Source organism: Zalophus californianus, chromosome 12, assembly GCF_009762305.2.
Source record: "Zalophus californianus isolate mZalCal1 chromosome 12, mZalCal1.pri.v2, whole genome shotgun sequence".
NCBI lineage: Eukaryota > Metazoa > Chordata > Mammalia > Carnivora > Otariidae > Zalophus > Zalophus californianus.
In genome coordinates this window covers 82978205-82997807 of record NC_045606.1, presented here as the reverse complement: position 1 = coordinate 82997807, position 19603 = coordinate 82978205, and the positions used below count along the sequence as shown (strand labels likewise).

At 42.9% G+C, this 19603-nt stretch overlaps 1 protein-coding gene and 1 long non-coding RNA gene across 2 annotated transcripts; one reads left to right on the top strand and one right to left on the bottom strand.

Moving 5' to 3' along the window:
* The first annotated feature begins 308 nt into the window (after window positions 1-308).
* LOC113911496 lies at window positions 309-2248 on the top strand. The gene is made up of 3 exons (XR_003516492.1): window positions 309-384; window positions 1516-1651; window positions 2193-2248. It is a non-coding gene; the product is annotated as an uncharacterized LOC113911496 (long non-coding RNA).
* A 6299-nt stretch (window positions 2249-8547) lies between these two features.
* On the bottom strand, window positions 8548-10282 carry HILPDA (hypoxia inducible lipid droplet associated). Its single transcript, XM_035723422.1, is given in 3 exon segments — window positions 8548-9248; window positions 9251-9468; window positions 9949-10282. Coding segments are annotated over 3 exon segments (324 nt in total). The 5' UTR covers window positions 10017-10282; the 3' UTR covers window positions 8548-9210.
* Between the last annotated feature and the right edge of the window lie 9321 nt (window positions 10283-19603).

Genomic DNA, 19603 nt, shown 5'->3' with positions numbered 1-19603 from the left:
TTGTGAAAACTGTAAAATGTTCAGGAATTTTACAGGGCAGTTGTTAAACACAGCCATTATTAAAAATTTAATTATATAAACTATATAAAAATTTAATTATATAAACACAGCCATTATTAAAAATTTAATTATATAAAATTATATAAACGTATATAACTTATTTAAACTTAAATAAATTATACAAAAGCAAAGGTAATGGTCCAAACTCATCTTCTTAATTACTACTCTCTAGAGGTTATTTACATCTATTGTCCCTACATGGTAGAAATACTATATAATGGAGCACTGCGACTGTCTATCTCTTCTCAGCATGTGTTCAGGAACTTCCTGTCGGTCACTGCCTTCAAACCAGCCGTGTTGAGAGTTATTTACATCATGGAGCCGGTAAATGCTACTCATCACGCCTTGATTTATTGTTTTGTTGGCTGTCTAAAGCTATAGAGAAAATGTTAATGATGCAGTAAACTTAAAAGTGTGTCTGTAGGGACGCCTGGGTGGCTCAATTGATTAAGCGGCTGCCTTTGGCTCAGGTCATGATCCCAGGATCGAGTCCCACATCGGGCTCCCTGCTCAGCAGCGAGCCTGCTTCTCCCTCTGCCTGCCGCTCCCCCTGCTTGTGCTCTGTATCTCTCTGTCAAATAAATAAATAAAATCTTTAAAAAAAAAAAAGTGTGTCTGTAGCTGTTGTATGGTAGGCACAAAAATATCTGAGGTGTCTCCCAGTATATTGAAAGTTATCTGATTTAGCAAAGAAGTTGCTAAAGTCCCTGCTGAACATGTAAAGTTCCAACATATAACTTGCTTAGTTCTCTTTCTTCTTATTAATGTAAGTGGGAAAATCAGCCAACATTCATGTCAGAACTACACTTTGTCAGTTGCGTAGGTTGGCGAGGAATACAGGAGTTTGACAAAAATCAGTGAAAGATTTGTGAGAATCAACTGGCCATATGAAATGGACAAGAGTACTGTGTATTTTATTGTTAGTTGTGAATTGTGTGCTATACATTATGTCGGTCAATTTTTTTTTAAGATTTTATTTATTTTAGAGATAGAGCGAGCAAGTGGGGTGAGGAGCATGGGAGAGGGACAAGCATACTCCGTGCTAAGCACAGGGCCTGACGTGGGACTTGATCCCACGGCCCTGAGAGCGCAACCTGAGCTGAAATCAAGACTCAGACGCCCAAGAGACTAAGCCACCCACGCGCCCCAATGTCAGTAAAATTTTAGAGAAAACATATATAACACATATATGTACATATATGTATATGTCTGTGTGTCTATATTACATATAATTCAATAATATAGAAAATTTTTAATTACTAATTATAGTAATAATATTGAATTCTAATATATATACTATATATAGTAATTATATACAACATGTGTATCATGTATGATTTATTATATATTATATACATTCCCCCTCAGAGAGCTGGTGTCAAACATCTACTAGTATAGCATTGTAGTGGCACCAACCCCTTCCCTCCCCTTGCAATCTTCTGTTTTTGGTACCAGGACAAGAAACATCCACTCAAAGATTTCTTCAGGGTGCGTGAAGTGGAGGAGCAGTGAGATAATAGTTATCCCTCTCTGGCTGGACAGCTACCAGGCTCTTTCACTTTGGTGTTTATACAAGAAGCAAGCCAAGAAGGTAAGTCAGTTCCCCCATGTCTTTTAAACTCTCAAGACACACACTAGTGCAATCCTCCCGTGACTGGGGTTAAATTTCCTGGTGCTTCTCTTAACATGAGGTGGGAGGCCTGCCTCTCACTGGTGTTTTTTCTAAAGCTGTTACATCAGAGGCAGAAGTTTACAACTTAGTGGCTAATTTCTTCTTCTACTTTTTTAAATATATTTTTTAATATTTTATTTATTTATTTATTTGAGAAGAGAGAGTGAGAGAGAGCACAAGATGGGGGAAGGTCAGAGGGAGAAGCAGACTCCCCGCCGAGCAGGGAGCCGGATGCAGCACTCGATCCCGGGACTCCAGGATCACGACCTGAGCCGAAGGCAGTCGCTTAACCAACTGAGCCACCCAGGCACCCCTTGGCTAATTTCTTCTTAAGTCTTGATCATTAGAAAACTTTTATTTTTATTGATACAAAATCTATAATACTGGAAATTCAAATATTCAAACAATCTTCAAGGTCATTATTTTTCCTTTATCACGGTACTTTTTTTTTTTTTTTAAGATTTTTATTTGTCAGAGAGAGAGAGCGCACAAGCAGAGGCGGCGGCAGGCAGAGGGAGAAGCAGGCCCCCCACCAAGCAAGAAGCCAGATGCGGGACTCGATCCCAGGACCCCAGGTCATGACCTGAGCCAAAGGCAGGCACTTTACTGAGCCACCCAGGAGTCCCAGTACTCTGTTCTTGACATTTTTTCTCCTTCCCTTGTAAAAGGTTAATGTCCATCAGTAGAGCACCAGTTAATCTATGAAACTTCCATACGATGTAATGTTCTGCAGCCATTAAAGGAATAAGGCAACTTTATATATACTGATATGGAATGATTACTGAGACCTATAAAGTTAGAAAAAGATGAAGAACAGTATATATAAATTGCTATCACTTGGATAAAAAGTATATTAAAGAAGAATATATACTCATATATGCTTGAACACTCCCAGAAAATTTCTGGAAGGATAAAAATGTGGTTGCCCTAGGAGGGGTAGGGCATTGGTAATGGTGGTGAAAAAGGACTTATTTCTCACAGTATACTTTTTGTACTGTTTAAATTATTTACCATGAACTGTATTTCTTTTAAATAAATTTTAAAATAAAAAGTGTGAAAGAAATTGCCTACATATGGCTCTACAGATATTTGCTGAGAAGTAACTATGTACAAGATAAACTTTTGGAAGGATCATTATTAGCTCTAAAAGTGGTCTGTCCAAAGTTGTGAACATGTGGTCACGGTTGTATTGGACATACTGTGAGTATGTATGTCCAATACTGAGTTAAAGATATATATTTGAAGAAATAAGGGCTGGAAGATTTCCAAATAATAGTAAAAACTATAAACCTACATCTACACAAACAGTAAGTAACTACTAGAAATTGTAAATACGTAAGTAAAAATGTTAAATATGTATACATATAATTTTTAAAGTTCTTTAACAATTGACTATTTAAAAATTGTAACAGTGTAATAGGTAACATTAGGTTTAGAACATATGTATAAGTAAAATATATGACAAGAATGGCACAGAGGATGAGAGGGGAAAATAAGGTGTAGTATTGCAAGGCTCTTACATTATACACGAGGTGGTAAAATACTATTCGAAGTTAGACTGTAGTAAGTTAAAAGATGTCTATTGTAAATCCTAGAGTAGAGGAACCATTAAAAAAATTAAACAGAGGGGGCGCCTGGGTGGTTCAGTCTTTAAGCGTCTGCCTGCTTGGCAGGAGGCCTGCTTCTCCCTCTCCCACTCCCCCTGCTTGTGTTCCTGCTCTCGCTAACTCTGTCAAATAAATAAAATCTTAAAAAAAATTTTTTTTAAACAGAGATGTATAGCTAATAAAGCAATAGTGAAGATGAAATAGAACACTGAAAACTTCACAATTAATCCAAAGAAGGTAAGAAGAAAAATGGAACAGCGAACAGATGGGAAACAGAAAATAACAAGATAGAGAAGATTTAAACCCAACCTTATAATTACACTAAATATAAATGGCCTAAACAGTCCAATTAAAAATGAGATGTTGCCAATATGTATAAAAAGCAAGGCACAACTATATGCTATCTACAAGAAATCCACAATATATAGAGACTCATAAGTTAAAAAGACAGAGTAAGATAAACTTTGCAGCCACCAATGATAAGTCAGCTAGAGTGGCTATATTAATATCATACAAAGAAGACTTCATGGCAAGGAATAATACAAGTGATGAAGAAGTACTTTTTTTCTAAAGACTATTTATTACTATTTATTATTTATTTTGAGAGAGAAAGAGAGTGTGTGCATCCAAGTGCGGGGAGGAGCAGAGGGAGAGAGAAAATCTTTTTTTTTTTTAAGATTTATTTGACAGAGAGAAAGAGAGCGAGCACAAGTAGGCAGAGCAGCAGGCAGAGGGAGAGGGAGAAGCAGGCTCCCCACTGAGCAGAGAGCCCGATTTGGGGCTCTACCCCAGGACCCCAGGATCATGATCTGAGCTGAAAGCAGATGCCCAACTGACTGAGCCACCCCGGCTCCCTGGGAGAGAGAAAACCTTAAGCAGATTCCACACTGAGCTCAGGGACCTATGTGGGGCTCGATCCCAAGACCCTAAGATCGCGACCAGAACTGAAATCAAGAATTGGACACTGAACTGACTGAGCCACCCAAGCATCCCAAAGAGGGACACTCTTTAAATTCAATTAATTAACATATAGTGTATTATTAGTTTCAGAGGTAGCATTCAGTGATTCATCAGTTGTATTTAACACCCAGTGCTCATTACATCATGTGCCCTCCTTAATGCCCGTCACCCAGTTACCCCATTACCCCACCTCCTCCCCTCCAGCAACCCTGTTTGTTTCCTATGATTAAGCGTCTCTTATGATTTGTCTCCCGCAAAGAGGGACATTTTTAAAAGGAGGTCAATTTAAGAAGACATAACAATCCTAAATGTATATGTTATCTTCAATAACAGAGTTTCAAAAAACATGAAATAAAAACTGATGAAACTAAAAGGAAAAATAGATAGAGTTGGATATCTTATCCTTTCTCTCTCAGAAATTCATAGAACAAGTAAATAGGAAATTAGTAAGGATACAGAAGACTTAATAACTACGAACTAAATGTATGTAATTTTTTTTCTTTTTTGAGAAAGAGCGTGCACGCAAGCTGTGGGGAGAGGAGCAGAGGGAGAGAGAATCTTAAGCAGGCTCCTTGCTCAGCACAGAGCCCAATGCAGGGCTCGATCTCATGATCCAGAGATCATGACCTGAGCCAAAATCAAGAGTCAGATGCTCAAGCAACTGAGCCACCCATGTGCCCCACTCTATGTAGTTTTTGTAAAAAATTTTTTTGTAAACGGGGCGCCTGGGTGGCTCAGTTGGTTAAGCGACTGCCTTCGGCTCAGGTCATGATCCTGGAGTCCCGGGATCGAGTCCCGCATCGGGCTCCCCGCTCAGCGGGGAGTCTGCTTCTCCCTCTGACCCTCTTCCCTCTCGTGCTCTCTATCTCTCATTCTCTCTCTCTCAAATAAATAAATAATCTTTAAAAAAAATTTTTTTTTGTATTTTGCATACTTTCTATAAAAAATATTTTGTACACTTTTCTGTAAAACACAGAACACTCAGAACCCACAGAATCCACATTCTCTTCAACTGCACATTGAACATTCACTAAGATATACCATGTGCTGAGCCATTAAAACAAGTCTCAATAAGGGCGCCTGGGTGGCTCAGTTTGTTAAGCGACTGCCTTCGGCTCAGGTCGTGATCCTGGAGTCCCAGGATCAAGTCCCACATCGGGCTCCCTGCTCAGCAGGGAGTCTGCTTCTCCCTCTGACCCTCTTCCCTCTCGTGCTCTCTATCTCTCATTCTCTCTCTCAAATAAATAAATAAAATCTTAAAAAAAAGTCTCAATAAATTTCCACTAATTAAAATTATACAGGGTATGTCCCCTGACCATAATCAATGAAATTAGGAGCAATGAAATCAATGAAAGGAAAATATTTGGAAAGTATCAAGGGATTTGGAAATTAAACAACCTACTTCTGAAGTTAAATTTACTTTATTTTTTTATTTAATTTTTTAATTTTTTTAAACTTAAAATTTAAAAGAACAGTTAAATTTGTAAAAATTGAGAAACGTATAGTTAGTGAGATCTAGAAAATGATATTGTCTAAGTTACTGAGTTTCCTTCTGTTTCCTCTGTAGTAAAATGAAAAGATCTATGCTGTCCAATACAGTAGCCACTAGCCACAGGGCTACTGAGCACCTGAAATGCGGCTAATCCAAATGAGATATGTTCTAAGTGTAAAATGCCAATACAAATAAATACTTAGTACCAAAAAATGTAAAATATCTACATATCTCATAAATAACTTCTTAGGTTGATTACATGTAGAAATATTTTTAGTATATTGAGTTAAAGGTGTTTAAAATATCTTTTCCTGTTTCTTTTTAATGTAACCATTAGAAAAGATTTAAATTACATATGTGGCTCGCATTATATTTTTATTGGACGGTGTTAAGACTAGATCAAATCTTCCAGGCCTTAATAATCTGGTATCTGTCATAAGCTTCAAAGGCAGGGCCCTTCAAATCTGGAAAGCATTACAACCGCACATAGTGTTTCCTTCTTCCTTAGACTCCACTAGATGGCGCTAGAGCTAAGGCCTCAAGCTAGTAACCGGGATTTAAGGTTTGTACTTGCAGCTTTCTAAACATGCTGTACTTGGGCTCCTTTCCACATCCTTGCTCAAGGTTCCCTCTAATAGGGAACTCTTTCCAAACGTGGTTACCTGTTCATTTCTTAAAATTCAGATCCTCTAGGAAGCTTTCCTTTTACCATCTGCCTCCTGCCAGCAGATAACTTTATGTACCCATGTCCTATACACGTTTCTATCACAGAACCATGAAACATTATTGGTTTGTTTACATGTTCCCCCCCAACACAGTCTAATGCATGTTATCTGAGGTAGGTAGTAATGAAATCTTAAGTCAATGTGCAGTAGCTGGTAGGTGCTGAAGGCAATGTATCAGTCAGAATAGGCCAAGCGATGCTGCAGGAGCTTAACACAACAGAGGTTTCTTTCGTATTTACACTACATGTTCATCAGGGATCAGTCAAGGGTTCCACTCCATGGCATCCTCACTCCAAGACCTACATTAATGGTTAGAGTTCCATTTGGAGCATTGCCGGTCACTGTAGTGGAGGGAAAAAGAAGGTTAAAGGTTTGGAGGTTTTTGACCCAGTGCTCCAATCTAGAATCTAGGTGTTCCAATCTAGAATTGACACAAGTTACTTCTACTCACAACTCTTTGGCCAGAACTAATAGAACTAATTCATGGCCTTGTCCAACCACAAAGGTGTCAGAAAACATATCGAATTTAAGTAGTATGTTCTAGGATAGCTACTGGCACGAAGTGCCTGAAAATCAGAAATAAAAAGCCAACTATATCTTTCATTGTACTGTGCTGAGATGAGCCACATAATCCCCGCCATCCACAGAGGATGGGGGAGCCAGACTGTACATGCCCAGAAGGTGGGAAGCTGGAAATACTTGCTAAACAGTACTAGTGACCATCATAGTGCAATAAACAGAAGTGATGCTCAAACCATCGGCTTCTAGAGTAGTGGCACTTAGGCTCAAGAACAACAACTCAGGAAGCAAAAGTGGCTTCGTAGAGGCACCATACCGTTCGTACCCTTTGGCAAAAGTAAATCAAGTTCCCCATACATAAAATGACACACACCAAGAGTGTGTGAACGGATACATTACCATGGGCAGAGGAGTGAATGCACCTGAACATGCAGTAGGGGATGGAGTAGTAGTGGATACGGGCAAGGAAAAAAAAAAAGCCCAAACCCTCCATTTCTGTGTAAAAGCCAAGCTACAAAGATCTGTGAGCGAGCAGAAACAACTGTCAAGTGGGACATTTTACCAGCTGACCTGGAGAACAATCAAAACTGAGCACTCATTCTGATGGATAAGAGCAATACAGAGGAGGGGTGCCTGGGTGGCTCAGTTGGTTAAGCGACTGCCTTCGGCTCAGGTCATGATCCTGGAGTCCCGGGATCAAGTCCTGCATCAGGCTCCCTGCTCAGCAGGGAGTCTGCTTCTCCCTCTGACCCTCCTCCCTCTCGTGCTCTCTCTCTCTCTCTCTCATTCTCTCTAATAAATAAATAAAATCTTAAAAAAAAAAAAAAGAGCAATACAGAGGAAAAAAACAAAGGCTACTGCACTGATAGTCCTCTTTCCCCCCGACATTGAAGGTGTGGGTGCTAGAAGAAAATCATTTTTCTTTTGAGATGGGAGAGTCAAGAGAGGACACTAGAATATTCTTGGCCTAGGCTCAGAAAACTGGTGGATTCAGGGCAGACCCAACCGCCCTTGCCTCCAAATTCAGATTTATTTACATTGTTTTATTTTTATTTTTTTTTTAAAGTAGGTTGTATGCCCAGTGTGGAGCCCAATGAGGGCCTTGAACTCACGACCCTGATATCAAGATTCAGTCAGTTAAGACTGAGCCACCGAGGTGCCCCTACACGATGTTTTATTTTTTTTTTAAAGATTTTATTTATTTGAGAGAGCGAGCGAGAGAGAGAGCACACGAGAGGGGGTAGGGTCAGAGGGAGAAGCAGACTCCCTGCTTAGCAGGGAGCCCGATGTGGGACTCGATGCCGGGACTCCAGGATCATGACCTGAGCTGAAGGCAGTCGCTTAACCAACTGAGCCACCCAGGCGCCCCTTACATGATGTTTTAAACAACAAAGTGTTTTAAGTACTTTTCTGCTCCTGAGTTTTTTAAGATGCCAAACCCCAAATCTAGGATTAAGACCCTTCCCTACCACTAATTTCAGGGGCAGAGGTCAATATGACACATACTAGAAATATATATTCAATTTTTATTAGAAAAATTCATTTAAGCCACATGGTGGCCATGCCATTCTTGAGCAGGCTTTGTCATCCCACTGCCCCCCTTCAGATCAATATACATTCATACATGCTGTGTTGGAGAAAGTACTTTACCATGTGAAACAATAAGAGGTGGACACTTGACCATCATCCCCCTCCCTACAGCCAACCCATACACCACACTTCAACTATTGTCCACACACAGACAAGCTCTCATGGGAGAGAAGCTGACCACCACATAAACTGACCATAAGACACCCAAGCCCCAAGGAACTCCTGGCAGATGCTGACGAAGCAGAGATGAAAACGACACCATCTCCCAACAGCTGAATATGAAGCACAAGTCCCTATCTAAGAGGCATCAGAGCCATATTGCCAAGGACACCCGAGTGTACGGCTGACCCTGGGGAGAGCAGTGACATCATTCCATTGCAGTCACAGGCAACCCACTCACACCTGTGTATTAGACAGGCTCTCTTTCCAGGGCAAGGAACATCCAGATGGGAGAGGCCCTTCAGCAGCCTGGGTAACAGTTCTGGTAACACTGATGTTCTGAGCTTTTATGCCCAGCAACTGGACAACTGCCTGGATGTGTTTAGGCCAGTGTTCCAAGATTATAGCTGGTGGAGAGAGGTCTTATCACACCCCTCTGGATGGATGGTCTGGAATGCCCTCGGGGGCTCTGTGCTGGCTGGTTGACCTCTGGTGGTCCAGGAGCTCCCAGGCAGTGGGCTCTCCAGTATGCCTCCCAGGGACTCCATTAGTCTAACGAAGATGGAGAGCAGGGTCAGCACCACACCTAAGAGATAGAGGTTCAACACAGGCTTCATGGCTGAAATGACCCCACTCCTCTGTAGAGCAGTAGAGCTGTCTTCACTTCTTGAAGGCCTCTGGATCCTGAGGAAAGAAAGGAGATTAATCTACAGCCTTGTGGGATATGCATGCATCTACTCCTGACTTCTATCTTCCCATGGAACTAAGGGTGAGGCTCAGCCAGTCAGGGAGACTGGGACCAGTAGAAGCATATTTACACCGTGAACTCTATGGCTGCAGAGCTAGTCTTGCTTCTTGGACTAATTCAAGAGCACTCCTTAAAACTTTTACTTCTTCTAAAGTAAAACCTTTTACTTCTGCCAGGTGCAATGCACAATCCCCGTGCCACAGTCCTAGGACCAAAAACCTTCCTGGACGGAGTCTTTCTGTTTTTGAGGGGCGAAGGTAGGCACATGCCCGTAAGAAAGCAACCTGCCTAGAAGTTCTCCTCACATCTCGGTCAGGTTCCAGTTAATCGTAAACTCTTTGATAAAGCCAAAATAATTCCAAGATAGTCAAATCTATCAAGGTCACTTATTTAACAAATACACCCGCAATACCTACGATGTCTTAGGCACCCAGGAAGGTACGAGGGCCATACGGGGTCCGGTAGATATGAACCCTGCCCTCATGGGGCTTTCGATCTAGCCAAGAAATTAGGCAGTTAGCACACACACAACATGCCAAGTGCTGTGATAGAAAGGGTGTTCTGGGAAGGCAGGACTGAGACGCCCAACCCAACATTAGGGAGCATGGGGAGGGCCACATGGAACACAGGGTCAACCCTGAAAACAGGGCTGGAGCGGCTGACCCAGGTGGAGACGGAGCGAGGAGCAGGAGTCCGGGAGGCGCGGCCCGAGCTCGGGGACCCGAGGCGGCCCGCGGGGCAACGCAGCCTGGGCAATGGGGGCGGAAAGCCGGAGAAGCCCACAGGGCCGCTCACCTCCAGGAGGAAGGGCCAGGACTGGTCCGCTCGCTGTCAGAGAGGGTAGTGCAGGAGTCCGAAGAGTCAGCTCCCGATTAGTGCTAAACCGCAGCCCAGACGATTCTCCGCGCGTAACGGCGGAGCCCTCGTGAAAGAGGAGCAGAACGCCGCGGCCCACGCCGCCCACTTATAGCCCCGGCCCCGCCCCGGAGCCGCGCACGCGCACTCGGGCCGCACGCACCAGGCCTGACGCACGTCCGCGGCCCCGCCTGGGCGGTCTGAGGTCTGGCCCCTGCGCTGTGCTGCCAGTCTGACCCGTTTCCAGAAAGTACACACCTTGGGCCTCTGAGTCACTGAGGTCGGCAGTAGGACTAGCGTATGTGTTAACGTAGACTGCCTTTTTCTGCTGCAGGAAACTGGAGGGAAATCAGCACATTTACCCCCATACCAAGTGGATTGGAGACACACCTGAAGTGTCCAAATCCAAAAGCCCTCAGGTCAGAGGAAGGCGGGACCGCAGAGAGGGCTTCTTCACCAGACCTTCCAACAAAGCACAGATTGCCAGAAGGCATCAGATCCCCACCCCCAGTATTTAAATTCCAGCGACTGAAGAGTTGACTTTCACTTTCTAGGAGTACCAAGATTCCAGGCGCCGCCCCCCACCCTCCCATTCCAAGTCTGAGGTTTAATTTGCCTTCGATGTCACTGGAATGGCGAGGCCTTGTTACATCGTACTAAGTTCTGCTTTCTACGAAAGTTTGTCATGTGTAAGAAAAGGTGAAATACCCAGCTGGCCCTGGCGTCTGTGCCTGACTGCACACGGACAAGTGACTTTGTACTCACTGGGCCTGTTTTCTCACCTAAAACGCGGCCACTAGATGATTTTTAGATACTTTCAGATCGAACAAAAGAGCTAGGAGGTGAGGAGCCAGCTTCATACCCAGATCTGGGAGCTGGGAAGCCTTACTACGCAAACCTTCCCGGTGAAACCGGAGAAATGTAGACGGTCCGCTGTGAAAGCAGCCAATGGCGGATCTCAGAAAACAGAGTCCGGGGGAGACGCTGGGAAGGAACCTCCACGCCGGAAGGTTGTCCGCGGTTTCATGCTTTCCTCCTGGGGAGGAGGAGGGTAGTGGACCAAAGCCCCGGGGCCGCTGAGTCTAGACAGGTCCACAGAGCTGTAGGGTTGGCGGTTCCATGTGTCACGCTCAAGTACCGGGGCCGGATGGGCAAGAACCGGGGAGCTTGCACAGGCTCTGCGCTTTTGCGGAAAAAGGACGCAACGAGCAGGATGGGAGGAGCCAAATCACGACGGCGACCTTTCCCCTATTTTCCAGGCTCGCGGTCTACTTTTCCAGTAGGAGTGGGTGGGGAAAGGAGAAATTGGGGATGGAGACGTGCCGGCAGGCAGGCACTTAAAAACTAACTTGCCTACTTACTCCGCAGGAATTTTTGGTCTTTCCTTACATTAGCGTTTTGTCTGTTTTTGTGCTGGACTCAGTGACTCTTGGACTGTTGTCAGGAGATGCTAGAGCTCTGAATCTGCCAGATGTCCCAAAGGTCACTACTTGCTAGTTAGGGGCTTTAGGCAAATCCTTTAACCTTCCTGTACTTCAGTTTCCTCAGATGTTATATGGAATACTAACAGCCCTTAACTGGAAATTAAATGAATTCATTCTTGTAAAGCACAAAGAATGGTGCCTGGCACATAGAAAACATTACACGAGTGTTAACATTATCTGTGTCATTGACTACAAAATTCCCAAAAGGGGGCTTTGTTCATAGCCTATGTTTGGCGAGTGAACCCAGGAATTCCGCAATAACCCTTGGGGCTCCGTTTATTGTGAGCTCTAAATTATGTTCACACAGCCAGAAGGAAGAGATGGGCACCTCACCACCAATTCCCTCTCTCCCATAGTCACTGTCATTGCCTAAATGTCGTGCCAGCTGACGTTAACCAGGGTTTGGGTGAGTATAGCCCTATACTTCCCATCTATCAGGTACAAAGATTATTGGCTGTCATCTTTGGGTAGGTACTGGGCATATCTAAATCAGGATTCTTGTCCCATTTCCACCACCTTGGCCAAGTTAATCTATTTGAGCTTTAGTTTCCTAATCTGTAAAACAGGGAAAATAATATACAAGTAAATAAATAGGGGATGCTTGACAAGGAATGGCTATTGTCTTACTAAACCGTTTAGAGGCAGATTTTTTTTTTTTTTTTTAAGTAATCGCTAAGCCCAATGTGGGGCTCTAAAGAGTCACATGCTCTACCAACTGAAGCGGCCAGCCCCCCCCCCCCCAGGGGCAAATTCTTATCCTAAATCAGGTTGTCATCTAGTTGGATAAATAAGACCTGCAAAAGATAACTACGAACCCAAGGCACTGTAGGAGTAGTGGTTAGAAATTAGTCAGACCTGAGCGTGAGTCCTGCTCAGCGATTTGCTTGCTATTGTCCTTGGGCTCTGCTTGCCTCAGTTCTTCCATTTAAAATGGGAGTAATAAAAGTTCTAACCTACTAAGACTGTGATGAAGATTAAATAATGAATGCAAAGTACTTAGTATAGACTAAGGGCAAAATAAGTGGTGGTTACTAATCTAATTAGCTCCTAAGGCAGACTACTGTGAATGGACTGCAGTGCTTGGGAGCCTAGAAGTAGAGAGAGAGAAATACGAAGAGTGAAGAGCGTAGCTAGGGTGACAATGATCTGCTTGGGGATCTGGAATTTTAGCATATTCACCGTGAGTGAATGGAAAACTGGAAGCAAAGTCAGCATTCACCAAGTAACTGACACGTGCCAAGCATTTTGCTAAATGCCTTACATAATATTGTATAACTGAATTCCCTTAGCAACCGTGTGCAGTAGGTATTAGTCCCTCCCTACTTTATTTATTTTTATTTATTTATTTTTTATTTTTTCAAAAGATTTTATTTATTTATTTGAGAGAGAGAGAATGAGAGATAGAGAGCACGAGAGGGAAGAGGGTCAGAGGGAGAAGCAGACTCCCCGCTGAGCAGGGAGCCCGATGTGGGACTCGATCCGGGGACTCCAGGATCATGACCTGAGCCGAAGGCAGTCGCTTGACCAACTGAGCCACCCAGGCGCCCCCTACTTTATTTGTTAACCATGCTTTTTCCCTTCAGCTAGTCTTTTACTCATCCTTCATATCTCAATTCAAACACGCTTCTTTGGGCTGCCTGCGTGGCTCAGGTGTGCTCTCTCTCTCACACATACTCTCCCTCTCTCTCTGAAATAAATAAAATCTTAAAAAAAATACGGTACAAAACAAAAACATGTTTCCTCTGGGAACCCTTTGCTGAGCCTCAGACCCTTGCTACAGGCTGCAATGACATGATATACATGATATACATTTCCCTCACTGTTAGTGACCTTACACTTAGTTATGTTAATGTCTGCTTCCCCCTCAAAAGCCTGAAAACATCAGCGAAAGGAGTATCTAGTCTGATTTTGTCTTCATTTCATTCTAGCACCTAGCACCACATAGTCGGCTTTCAATAAATATTTATTGATTGGAGAACTATATGAACAGATGATTATCTTAGCCAGCATCTTCAGTGAATCCCCATTGTTCCACCGAAGGGTAGCTAGGACCCCAAGACAAACCCTCTTCAGGGTCTACCTCCTCCTGGGGAACTGCTAATCAAGGAAAGCTCTTTATGAACCATATCCTTATCCCAAGGCCCTCAAAAAAAGTGCTTCTACAGTCAGCCCACACGGGAGTACCACACTAAGAAAATATCCTCACAAATTTGATCTTATGATTCTGGGTCCATTTAAAGGACATGTCTTTGGAATGCTGGTGAGTATAAATTGGTACACTCTCTATGGAATCAATTCAGTTATAGCTATAAAAACAAAAGAATGGGGGCGCCTGGGTGGCTCAGTTGTTTAAGCGACTGCCTTTGGCTCAGGTCATGATCCTGGAGTCCCGGGATCGAGTCCCACATCGGGCTCCCTGCTCAGCGGGAAGTCTGCTTCTCGCTCTGACTCTCCCCCTCTCATGCTCTCTCGCTATCACTATCTCTCTCAATAAATAAATAAAAATCTTAAAAAAAACAACAATAAAAAATGGGGGCGCCTGGGTGGCTCAGTCGGTTAAGTGTCTTCCTTCGGCTCAGGTCATGATCCCAGGGTCCTGGGATGGAGCCCCATGTCAGGCTCTCTGCTCAGTGGGGAGTCTGCTGCTTCCTCTCACTCTCCCTCTGTGCTCTCCTTGTCTCTCTCTTTCTATCAAATAAATAAATAAAATCTTAAAACAAAAACAAAAACAAAAGAATGTATATACCCTTTAACCTAGAATTTCACTTCGAGAAATGATCATTACAGACAAATTCCTGCATGTGGAGAACAGAGTATATAGAGGCAGTTACAGCACTGTTTGTAATACAAAAGATTGGGAAGAAACAGAGCAGCCTATCAGTAGGGACTGGTTAAGTAAATGACCAGTACCACTACTGCACATTCCTGCAGTGGGTTACCATAACGCCAGCCCAAAGAATAAGCAGTTTTGTACATGCTGACATGATCTCCATAATATATTAAGTGGGAAAGCCAAGTGTATAGTGTGTGTATAATATGCTACAGTTTGTGTTAAAAACAGACTCCCAAGATAGGATGTGCAAAATGAGATACCAACAGGGCGCCTGGATGACTCAATTGGTTAAGCATTCCTACTCTTGATTTGGCTCAGGTCATGATCTCAGGTCTTTGAGATTGAGCCCCACATCCGGCTCCCTGCTCAGCGGGGAGTCTGCTTGAGATTCTCCCTCTCTCCCTCTCTATTTCTCTCTTTCTCAAATCAATAAATAAAACTTTAAAAAAATTAGATACCACCTCCTACCCCCTAGGATGGATATATATATAGAGAGAGAATTTAATTTAAAAGAAAATAAAGTAGGGTGCCTGGGTGGCTCAGTTGGTTGGGCGACTGCCTTCGGCTCAGGTCATGATCCTGGAGTCCCGGGATTGAGTCCCACACCGGGCTCCCTGCTCAGTGGGGAGTCTGCTTCTCCCTCTGACCCTCCCCCCTCTCATACTCTCTATCTCATTCTCTCTCTCAAATAAATAAATAAATAAAATCTTTAAAAAAAAGGTTTAAAAAATAAATAAAAAATTAAAAAAAAAAGAAAAGAAAATAAGTGTTGGTGAGGATGTGCTGTTGGGAATGTAAAATGGTCGGCTGTTGTGGAAAACAGTTCGACAGTTCCTCAAAAAGTTAAACAGAGTTACCATATTATCCAATAATTCTACTCTGAAGTATATAGAGAGAACTGAAGACGTATGTTCACACAAAAAACTTATTACAAATATTCACAGCAGTACTATATATAATGACCAGAAAAGTGGAAACAACCCAAATGTACATCAACTGATGAACAGGTAAACAAAACGTGGTACAATGGAATATTATTCAACCATAAAATTTAAGTACCAATACATGCTATAATATGGGTGAACCTTGAACACATTATGTTAAGTGAAAGAAGTCAGACACAAAAGGACACATATTATATGATTCCATTTCAATGACATGTTCAGAATAGGCCAGTCTATAGAGACAGAAAGTAGGTTAGTGGTTGCCAGGGCCTGGAGGGAGAAGAGAATGAAGGGTGACAGCTAATGGGTACAGGGTTTCTTCCTGGGATGATGAAAATGTTCTAAAATTACACAGTGGTGCTGGTTGCACAACTCTGTAAATATACTCTACACCACTGAACTGTACACTTTATTTTTTTTTAAGATTTTTATTTATTTATCAGAGAGAGAGAGCACAGGCAGGGGGAGCGGCAGGCTGAGGGAGAAGCGGGCTCCCTGTGGAGCAGGAAGCCCGATGCGGGGCTCTATCCCAGGACCCTGGGATCATGACCGAGCCGAAGGCAGACGCTTAACGACTGAGCCACCCAAAATGGTGAATTTTGGCATGTGGACGAGATCTTAATGAAGCTGTGATTCTTTAAAAAGGAAGGCAAATGTGGAGAACATTTGTCATCTTCAGCTGACAAACAAAAACAGAATTAACCACTGTAGACCCTTAGTAAGGAAACTTTTCAAGCGTGTAAAAAGAAAGCTGAACCCACAAGAAAATAGTGAGATTCAAGAAGAAATGGTGAGAAAACAAATTATGAGTCCTGAAAACTATCTTTCCAGACTAGAGCAGAGTAGGACACACGACGGCAACAGAGTGCAGTGTGGGAGATCGGAGCGGTCCTCTGCCGGAAGAGACAGCACCCGAACATGGATGGAACCTGAAGGAGATGGTGGGTTCGTGAACAGAGCTGTATCAGTGCAAACGCCCTGGCTTGAGCATCACAACATGAAAACCCAAGATCCTAACCCCAGGGAAGTACGTGGGAATTGTTTCTACTGCCCTGCCACTTTGAGTCCAAAGTCATTTCAAAATAAAAAGTTTTAAAAGTTAAAAACAAAACTCTTTTTAATAATAGTGATTACTTTGGCCAAGTAAAAATAACCAGATAAACTAAGAAAAAAAAAAGGTAAACATTTAAGTTGGGAACAGTGAGCGGAGAAAAGTGGAACAAGTCTTATTGGGGAGCAAGGGCGATATTGATTAATTTTAGACACTTTAAGTCTTTATGAAAATATTCAGGGAAGCTCTTTCTGTTCCCGCTTGAACAATTCAGTCTTCAAGTCATTGGGTGGAGCAGAGCAGGTGCGAGGACCAGTGGCCCAGAGTGCAATATCCCTTTTATTTTCTACTCCATCCTCAGCGTCTGAAACATGTTCAGTAAATATTTATGGAATAAATGGATGCATGAATGAATGGCTCACTCTCTCACTTCCTTCTGGACCCTGATCAAATGTCATTTCTCAGGGAGGTCTTCCTAATCGTCCTATATAAAACAGACCCCCATTCTGTCCTTCTCCCTTACTCTGCTTCATGTTTTCTTCATAGGACTCAATATCACCAAACCTCTTCTATATTTATTTGTTAATCCTCTGTCTTCCCTCACTAGAAGGTAGCTCCTTGAGGACAAGGATTTGGACTATTTTGTCAATCACTGTGTACCTAAACCCAGGGCATTGCCTGGTATGTAGTACTGGTGCTCAACAAATACTTATTGAATGAATAATTATTTTTTTAAGAAAACGAACAGCTCCTCCATGCTTGGTTTTATTTATTTTTAATTGTGCAACATCTTAACAATGATTATTTCTGGGTGATATGGTTATGAGATTTTTTTTCCCCAAAATTTTCTTGCAAAGGGCCTGTGTTACTTTTATAATTAGAGAAAAACTTTAAAAATGTAAACTGACATTTTGGAAATTAATTGCTTGTGCAACATTGTGACAACAGCGGATATGCAACAAGGGGAAAACCGCCAGGGAGGTTAGGATGGGGAAATTGGGTCAAGAGCATTGGCAGCTGTGGGGGTGGGAGTGAATGGGAAGACTAGGGCAGTGCAGGGCACCAGAGGAAGGTGCCCATGGAAGGTAGAGCCAGTTCCAAAAGATGGACAAAGGGCATCCAATGCAAACGGAGGCTTCTTTACCCCCTACCTGGGCCAGGGGCCTCAATTCTGAGTGTGGTTCTGGTGCTGACTACCTAGTGACCTGGGACAAGTTGCTTTTTCAGGCCTCAGTTTTTTCTTTTCTGTGAAACACAGGGCTGGGGGAAATGAGTTGTCTCTAAGCGTTTCTACCTCAGAGGCATGTGGTTCCAGAACCTTCAGTAAGAAACTGCAGCATGGGCAGGAGTGAGTACCAAAGGCACAATGGACCTCTGTCCCCAAGCCGCATTTGGGAAATCCTGGATGAACAATGCAGTGTTAGAAAACATGGTATTCAAAACTCTATGGCCCATATACATTAACCATGATACAAATAGATAGACCGATAGGATATACTCTGAAATATTAACACTGACATTAGTTTTCGCTGGGCAGGCCCTTTTAATTCATTCGTCACAAAAGGCTCAGTGCCAGGGGCCTATAGACTTTTCAAGGACTCTCAAACATGTGTGAGATATGGAAAAGAAAACACATTGCTTCAAGATTTTTTAAGAGGCAAAATTAAAATGAATAAGCACTTAATCAAAGGTCCCCAAAACATGACATTATGTCAACTAGACAATTTCAACTCAACTCAATAACTTTAAATGTGGCATATGGGTGTGTTTTAATGGGCTGGAGGCATCCAGCACATGTAAGGCATGTCTAGGGCCTGTGGAAGTTCTTAAAGTGGGTGAGTGGTAGATTATGAATCAGTTTTATAGTTTCCTGTAGTGTCCAATCTCTCACTCTAAACAGATATGGTAAGAAGAAAAATTCAATGAATTTTGAAAAAGCATGTGAATGAAAAAGCTTAGGAGGGACGCCTGGGTGGCTCAGTCATTAAGTGTCTGCCTTAGGCTCAGGTCATGATCCCAGGGTCCTGGGATCGAGTCCCGAGTCCGGCTCCTTGCTCAGCGGGAAGCCTGCTTCTCCCTCTCCCTCTGCCTGCCACTCCCCCTGCTTGTGCTCTCTCGCTCTCTCTCTCTCTCTCTCTGACAAATAAATAAATAAAATCTTAACAAAAAAAAAAAGTGTCCTGGGGCACCTGGGTGGCTCAGTTGGTTAGGCGTCTGCCTTCAGCTCGGGTCATGATCCCAGGGTCCTGGGATTGAGCCCTGCATTGGGCTCCCTGCTCAGCGGGGGGCCTGCTTCTCCCTCTGCCTGCCATTCCCCCTGCTTGTGCTCTTGCTTGCTCTCTGACAAATAAATAAATAAAACCTTAAAAAAAAAAAGCCTAGGCGTGTAGCAACATTTATGACTCCTGAAGATGAAGTGATTTCTGTTTATCATCATTGCTGCCTAACCTGATCAATATCTTGTTTCCTAAAGGTAAAAGGAAGCTAGGTTCCAAATTTATGAGTTGTAATCCATCTACTTCCCTGTGTAATAAAACCTAAATTTATAGTCCCTATTTAAGAATTCTGTTCTCTAAGAACATTATTTTTTGTTACTGATTCCTAGAGACTGAATGAGTTTGCACTCATTTTCAGTAGGCAGAGCAGTTTAAATGCAACAACTCTGTGACAGAGGATTATTGTGGGTCTTTAGTGGATTCTCCTGTGTCCTCCACAGAGTAGAGAGTAAATGAAAGAAAACATATTAATGTATTTCAGGACTTTGTCATTTCTTTCATCAGTGTTTGTTCAGGAAAGATCTGCCAAAGAACAGCTTCAGTAGCGTGCTTTTTGGGAAAGAGGAGGGTAGAATAAAAGGGCTAAAAGTATTTTGAGCTCATGAGAGTTACTGCTTCAAACTGTGTT